Source organism: Hibiscus syriacus, unplaced genomic scaffold (genome assembly GCF_006381635.1).
Source record: "Hibiscus syriacus cultivar Baekdansim isolate YM2019G1 unplaced genomic scaffold, ASM638163v2 tig00110931_pilon, whole genome shotgun sequence".
NCBI classification, from domain to species: Eukaryota; Viridiplantae; Streptophyta; class Magnoliopsida; order Malvales; family Malvaceae; genus Hibiscus; species Hibiscus syriacus.
The window spans coordinates 487,906-496,192 of record NW_024062918.1 but is presented as its reverse complement, the minus strand read 5'-3'; the positions used below and the strand labels follow the sequence as shown (position 1 = coordinate 496,192).

Here is an 8,287-nt window from a genome sequence, read left to right as displayed (position 1 = left end):
CCTCCCCCTTGAATCCTCCATGAATTTCCACGTGAACTCAAGTCTGTAACCCCCTCCCCGTCGTTAGGAGTGCTGGGAAACTCTTCCGTCTATATGGTATTTTTAATTTAGAGTTAAAGATTTATTATATTCAGGAGTCTAGGATAATGATAAGGACGATGATCGATGTATAAGCTATGACATGTGAGCGGTTGTTGACGAAATTCGATGACGACTGGACATTAGATTTGAAATTGATAATTTTAAGGTATGGATTTTTTGTTATTTTTTTAAATTAGGTATTTTTTTAAAACACTATCATTTTTAAGTTTTTTTAAAAATAAAATTTTAAAAATTATGAACGTGACATGTGACATATAATAGTATTTTTTATTTTTGTGTGTTCATTGCCTTATGTCATCCTATTTTCATTAATTATAATTGTTTGTTGTTTGTTGAGCGAAAAAATCGATATTTCTTAATGAGTGTTACGACGTAGACACTTAAAAGAGTAACGTTAAAAACATTAGACACTTACTTTAAACGATAAATAATTTAAACATCTAAAATTAACTAAGTGTATAGTTTGAGTACTTATTTTTACATTAAACATTATTATTATTATTATTTTTAATGTGAGAATATTGAATATTATGGTAAAGAGAAAAGGGTATAATTAAACTATTAGCTCCACCACACAAAAAAGTTCTTTCTCATTTTAAACAAAAAAGAGAAAGAAAAGAATGTATTCCACTTCTATTCTAGCAAGGTATCTACTTTGAAGTGGCTAAAAAATAGTTGTCAAGAAAACACAAACTAGATAAATCATTGGCAATTTCACTAAACATGTTATCTTTTAAAAAAATAAAGATTATTTAATTATTTAAAAATATCTAGACAAAACATTTAACACAACATAATATAAAATATACAAAATATATCATGTAGCGTATAATATATAATATAAACATATATTTATTTGGATTGAGTTCCAGTTAAAATTTTCTCAATCTTTGAAAGCGTTTATCAATTTTTAAGTATGTTCGTCTTCTGTTCAGTCTTTAATAGTCATATCATGACGTATAGCTTGATCTTTTTACGCATCATATTGTGAAACAAGGAAAACCTAAATCACAAAAGAAAAAGAAAAACATAACATAAGAAAACCTAACACTTAAATCAAACCTTAATTCTTAAAAGAAAAAGAAAAAACAAAAGCATAAAACATAAAACATAAATCACAAAACCCTGAAGTCCTAAATTATACCTTACACTCAAAAGTATTAAAAACTAAAACCATAAATCACAAAATCCTAAATCACTACATCCAAGTGGATGTAAAAAAATCTTTGAAAGTTGTTTTTCCTTAGTCATGCCTAGGCATGAGCATGGGTCGGGTTTCGGTCAATTCGACTCGACCCAAAAATTTTACATCCTGCACTCGACCCGACTCGAGAAATATATACTATCTACCCGATTCGAGTCCGACCCGATTTTTTGAGATAAAATCTGAACCCGGATATCACCCGACCCGACCCGAAATAATAAAAAAATATTATTTTTATTCAATAATAATAGTTATTTAATTGAAAAAATTAATATATGGAGGGTATTATTGTAATTATTCATAAATATATAAGGTAAAATTATATTTTTGTGGTAATATATTTTTCACCATAAACTCGAATCCGACCCGAACATCACTTTTAAAAAACTAGACCCGAACCTAATTTTTTTTTAAAAACTGATCTAATCGGATCGGATCGAACTAGAACCGTTGAGTTCGGGTCTCATCAGAAGAAAAATGTTTTCCCATTTTCCGTTGGGTTGGTTGGTTTTAATAAGTATTTATCCTCTTATTTTTTACATGCCAAAACAAAGAATATTTCCCTATAAAAAGAGGTCCAAGGCATAGCTTTTCTTCCACAAATTGTATCCTCTCCTTCACTAGAAACAATCAGACAAACATAAACATAGTATCATTTGGAAATTTCTATATATATTATTGCTTTGCTTTTACTTTTTCTTTGGCTAGAGTCGAGGAAGTTGATAATGGATCAGAGAAAAGGAAAAGAGATGAGAGATATTGCAGTTCGTGATGATGAAGAGAAATGGGTTTATGATTCTTCTGTTGATCATAAAGGAAGACTCCCACTCCGAACTTCTACTGGTGCTTGGAAAGCTTCCCTATTTATCATCAGTAAGATACGTATTTGATTCTTTTAATACACAAATTTGGTTTCCATGAGAACGCTTTCACGAATTTCTTTTTATCTTTCTTCTTTCATTTAGCTGTTGTTGCATGCTAAGCTAGTGATCACTTCATTTTGATTGAAAGGGTCAAAGAATTAATTACAAGTTAGTTGGTTGGTTGGTTCCTATATGAACTATATAAGCCATTATTTACATTGGCATATCAGTACTAGTAAGAAATTCCATATCGATATCAATAGCTTCATGTTATTTTTCATTTCGTGTAGTATTGCGATTTATCGAATATAATCTTTTTAATTCTATCCTTCAATGATGTTATAACAATGGGTTTATATTGATTGTTTGATTCTTGTGTGTGGGGTTCAGCAATCGAGTTCAGTGAGAGGCTGACTTACTTTGGGATAGCAACCAGTTTAATCATTTACCTCACCAAAGTGATTCACCAAGATCTCAAAACAGCGGCCAGGAGCGTCAACTACTGGGCTGGGGTCACAACGTTGATGCCACTCTTTGGTGGCTTCATTGCTGATGCTTACTTGGGCCGGTTTTATACGGTTCTTTCCTCTTCCGTCGTCTACCTGCTGGTAAAATCTTGTTCCTTGTCGAATTCGGATTTAACTTGGTTGATTCTTGTTCGGAAAATTTCCCTTATTCTAGTCTTTATTGGTAATAAACAGGGTTTGGTTCTCTTGACAATGTCCTGGTTTGTACCGAGCTTAAAGGCATGCGATGGTGATGTGTGTGCTGAGCCGAGGAAGGCTCATGAAGTGGCCTTCTTCCTTGCCATATACTTGATCTCCATCGGGACCGGTGGCCATAAACCTTCATTGGAAAGCTTTGGAGCTGACCAGTTCGACGACCATCACCCCGAAGAGAGAAAGAAGAAGATGTCCTTCTTCAACTGGTGGAACTCTGGTCTCTGCTTCGGACTCTTATTGGGGGTCACTGTCATTGTTTACGTTCAAGACCATATCAATTGGGGCACTGCGGATATTTTTCTGACCATAGTGATGGCATCGTCTCTGTTAATCTTCATCATCGGAAGGCCGTATTATCGTTATAGGAAGGCAGCAGGAAGCCCCTTAACACCTATGTTGCAGGTTCTCGTAGCTGCCATTTCTAAAAGAAAACTGTCTTACCCTTCCAATCCTGCAGAATTGTATGAAATTCCCAAGTCACAGATGACACAGGGGAGGATTTTGTGCCACACTGAGAAACTGAAGTAAGCAAAACTTTGGGTTGTATGTTAACTTTTAATTGCTATTATAATTAATGATGACGTGCCTTTCAGGTTCCTTGACAGAGCTGCCATTGTTGAGAACAAGGAAAATTCGTTTGAGAAACAGGATCCTTGGAGACTTGCAACGGTGACCAAGGTTGAGGAGATGAAGCTTGTTATCAACATGATTCCCATATGGTTGACAACTTTGCCGTTTGGAATCTGTGTAGCCCAAGCTGCCACATTCTTCATCAAACAAGGTGTCATTATGAACCGCAAGATGGGCGATTTCGTGATCCCACCGGCCTCAATCTATTCTCTAGCTGCCATTGGAATGATAATATCGGTAACTATATATGACAAGGTCCTCGTACCGGTATTAAGGAAAGTGACCGGAAACGAACGAGGCATCAAGATTCTCCAGAGGATTGGCATTGGAATGCTTTTCTCGGTCGCTACGATGATTGTTGCAGCACTGGTGGAGAAAAAGAGATTAACTGCTGTTAAAAATGACCCGGTTAATGGCTCCCTCTCCATGAGTGTATTCTGGTTAGCACCACAATTCATCATCATCGGTGCAGGAGACGGGTTCGCCCTGGTCGGCTTACAAGAGTATTTCTACGACCAGGTCCCTGATTCCATGAGGAGCTTAGGCATTGCATTCTACCTTAGCGTGATCGGAGCTGCTAATTTCCTTAGCAGCATGCTAATAACACTCGTCGATCACGTCACCGAGAAAGGAGGGGAAAGCTGGTTCGGCAAAGACTTGAATAGCAGCCGCTTAGACAATTTTTACTGGTTATTGGCAATCATGACGATGGGGAATTTGTTCGTCTTCGTCTTCGTGGCGAATTGGTACACTTACAAGAATGTCCAGAGGGTGGCTGTAGCAAATTGCAATGAAGATGAAGATGGTGCTGGATCGATGGCTTGACTTCTATAACTCATTGGTCTTCACATAAATAAAAATAGTTGGTGCTTTTGTTTAGTGTTTCCTAGTCTTCAATTAAAGCAAGTTATGAGATTGTAGCATATTAGTAAAGCTGAATCTGTTGCTTCTATCTGCGTCTTATATGTTCCTATTAGTATATCACCTTGCATCCATGAAGTGTTTGACAAAAAAAAAAAAAATCTATTTTGATCGCCTGTATACTCGATTCCAACAATTTATAAACTTAATCGAACTTTTTATTTTTGTTTTGAGCTAATTGCATCATATGTCCCCATACTATAATTCTTATTTTAAATTGATCATTAAACTTTTGAATATTCTAATTTCATCCCCAAACTATGACTATCATTCTGAATTAATCCTTAAACTTTTGAACATTTTAATTTCATCACTAAACTATGACCCTCTTTCTAAATTATTCCCCAAACTTTTTGAACATTCAAATTTCATCACAAATTCATCCAAACATGTAAATCCTAATTTAACCTAAATTTTATTTATTTTTCAAACATATAACAATATAACTTGGCCTACCGGTTTAACAACAAGGGATGTGATTAGTATATATGTATAGTTTGGGATGAAATTGGATCGTTCAAAAAGTTTGAGGACTAATTTAGAATGAAGGTCATAGTTTGGGGATGGAACTGAAATGTTCAAAAGTTTAAGGACTAAGTGAGAATGATAGTCATAGTTTGATGATGAAATTTGAATATTTAAAAGTTTAGGGACAAAAAATGGTGGGCATACTTTGAGGACATATAATACAATTAACTCTTTTATTCTTTTAAAACATATTAAAATATTACAATGTAAAAATTGTTCGAACTCATTCCTCAAGTACAATCTAACTTTTTTATTTATAATATTTTTTATAATACTAAATTTTATATATAAAAATTTAAAATTTATATATGAAATAAGCTTAAGAACATAAATAATATAGACAAATTGAACTCGTATAATATAATTCTGTTTAAATTGAGCTTAATTTATATAAAAATTATTACCCAAGCTCGAACGGAATTTTTAGTTACCTGATCAAACTGGAGATCCCAACTGCTGCAGTTGGTGGAGAAACAAACGATTACATTTCTCACTCTGCAGATGAAATTGTTGCACAAACAATTTCGAATAAATGAGTTAAGGTCTGCCCTAAAAGCAAAAGGTGTCGCTCACAATACGAATACTCGGCTTAGAACATTTTCTTGATGGAGCACTTCAGTTTCCATACAAATTTTAATTTTATTGGTCACTAGAGTTGCTCTAATGTTGCGCAATAAGACTATCGGATAGAGTAAAATTGTAACTGATAATTTGAGAAAATAAAAATGAAGATAAAGAAGACACAAATTTTATGTGGAAAACCCCTAAATAATATAGGTAAAAATCACGGACAAAGGTAGAAAATAGGAATTACAAATTCTCTCGATCTAACAAGGAGAAAACAATGACAATTCTCTCTTGATAAAAAGGAGAAAACAATTCTCAAGAAAACTCTCTAATTTCTCTAGTATTGGGAGAAAACTAGAATGATTTGGGATGATTTTGAAGCTAAATGAGTTAGAGTATTTATAGTTGAAGCTTAAGGACTAATCTTATAAATACCCTAAAGTACATTGACTAATTGAGAAATTTTACCATCTCATTTTTTCAACAATTTCGGTTGCCAACTTGTTGCACCGAAAATCACCGAAAGTTTGGCCAACTTTCGGTGCCACCAATTTTCAACAATCTCCCACTTGAAGATTTGATTGGAACAATCTTATCTTCACATCATTCTTTCTACCTTGTACCATCATGTTTCTTACGTCTCTGACAGGCCACAAGAGGATCGACACCAAGTAAATTTATCAGCATTGATCGTCTTCGTCATGAAATCCGCTATATTGTCTTTGGTATGGATTTTCTGCATATCTACCGTACCTTCTTCCACCTTTTCACGAATGAAATGATACTAAACTCTTATGTGCTTTGTCCTTGAATGAAATGTTGGATCCTTGCTAGATGTAAGACTCTTTGACAGTCACAAAACATAGAGACATACTCTTGATTGTGCCCAAGCTCCTCCAATAACATCTTCAACCAAATTGTTCTATATTGGCTTGTGTAGCTGCTACATATTCTGCCTCTGTTGTGGATGTAGCCACATCTGACTGTAATTTTGAAACCCAACTTACAGCTCCACCAGCAACTTTGAACACACATCCTGTAGTAGATTTGATTTTATCCAAATCTCCTGCATAGTCAGAATCGACATACCCATTGATAAGTAAGTTTGATCCTCTATAACATAATGCAACATTTGAGGCCCCTTTGATGTATCTCAGGATCCTCTTTGTTGTATTCTAATGCTCTTTTCCTAGATTCGCCATGTATCGACTAACCACTCATATTGCTTGTGCAATGTCTGATCTTGTGCATATCATAGCGAATATTAAACTTCCCACTGCCGATGCATACGGTACTTGAGACATCTCTATAATCTCTTCTTCACTGCTAGGACTCATACTGGAGGATAATTTGAAGTTAATAGGAAGAGGGGTAGAAATTGGCTTACAATCTTGCATGTTGAATCGTGACAAGATCTTCTTCAAATAATTCTTTTGTGAAAGCCAAATCTTCCTATTATTTCTGTCTCGGTGAATTTGCACCCCTAGAATCTTGTTTGCTGATCCCAAGTCCTTCATTTCAAATTCCCTAGCCAGTTGTGCCTTCAATTCTTCAATATGATCTTTGTTGGGTCCTGCAACCAACATGTCATCCACATACAACAACAATATAACAAAATCGTTATCACCAAACCTCTTGAAATAAACATAAGGGTTTGCATTAAGTCTGTTGTATCCAAGGCACGTAATGAATGAATCAAATCTCTTATACCAACACCTCGGCAACTGCTTTAGACAGTACAGAGATTTGTTCAACATGCAAACCAGGTTCTTCTTTTCTTTTTCTTCAAAACCTTCAGGCTGGAGCATGTAAATTTCTTCTTCAAGATTTCCATAAAGAAAAACTGTTTTAACATCTAGTTGCTCTATATGTAAGTTCAATGTAGCACACATTGCCAAGACTACTCGAACTGTTGTTAGTCGAACCACAGGAGAAAAGATTTCATTGAAATCAATGCATTATTTTTTAGCATATCCTTTGACCACCAATCTTACACGATACCTCTCAACTTGATCGTTACCATTTCACTTGATTTTAAAGACCCATTTGTTACCAATTGGCTTCCTTCCTTGTGGTAGTGACATAAGGTCCCATGTATTATTTTTATGAAGGGCTTCAATTTCTTCTTGCATCGCCATCATCCACAGTGAAACATCTGAGCTGTTTATTGCCTCCTGGAATGTTGATGCCTCACCGTCCTCTGTTAAACGGTAGTATGCAATATTTCCTTCTATAACATAATATGAGTGCCAATTGGGACGTCTTTTCACACGATATGATTGAGATGAGTTATTGGAGCTTCAGAACTCTCTGGTTCTTGTTCATCATGTGTTGGTTCTGCTTCAGAAGAATCTCCTTGTTCAAACTCCTTTTCTACATGTATCTGTGTAGTCATTGACTTTTCAGCGCTATCATCGTCTTCTTTTCTTTGTAGTGTATCTTCTACAAAGATAACATCTCTGCTGATGATCACTTTGCGGATAGTGAGATCCCACAAGCGATACCCCTTTACACCATCAACATACCCCAAGAATTTTTATTTTCATGATTTTGGATCAAACTTTGAAATTTCTTGGGAGTTATACATCACATACACAATACTTCCAAATACATGGAGGTTTGAATAATCAGTTGGTTTACCAGTCCACATCTCCATTGGTGTCTTCAGCTCTATTGCAGTTGATGGAGCTCGATTCACCAAATAACAGGCGGTATTGACTGCTTCTGCCCAAAATGATTTTTCTAGGCTT

General features: G+C 35.1%; 1 protein-coding gene across 1 annotated transcript; it reads left to right on the top strand.

Moving 5' to 3' along the window:
- The first annotated feature begins 1,914 nt into the window (after positions 1-1,914).
- LOC120146886 (protein NRT1/ PTR FAMILY 5.6-like) lies at positions 1,915-4,522 on the top strand. Its single transcript, XM_039160365.1, has 4 exons — positions 1,915-2,179; positions 2,560-2,777; positions 2,871-3,415; positions 3,485-4,522. Exons 1-4 carry the CDS (start codon positions 2,032-2,034, stop codon positions 4,344-4,346), a joined length of 1,773 nt encoding a protein of 590 aa, XP_039016296.1. The 5' UTR covers positions 1,915-2,031; the 3' UTR covers positions 4,347-4,522.
- Positions 4,523-8,287: the final 3,765 nt, after the last annotated feature.

Coding starts and splice junctions, on each gene's coding strand:
- LOC120146886 (XM_039160365.1), top strand. CDS start 2,032: ATGGATCAGAGAAAAGGAAAAGAGATGAGAGATATTGCAGTTCGTGAT. Junction 2,778..2,870: donor CTTCCGTCGTCTACCTGCTG/GTAAAATCTTGT, acceptor GGTAATAAACAG/GGTTTGGTTCTCTTGACAAT. Junction 3,416..3,484: donor TGCCACACTGAGAAACTGAA/GTAAGCAAAACT, acceptor CGTGCCTTTCAG/GTTCCTTGACAGAGCTGCCA.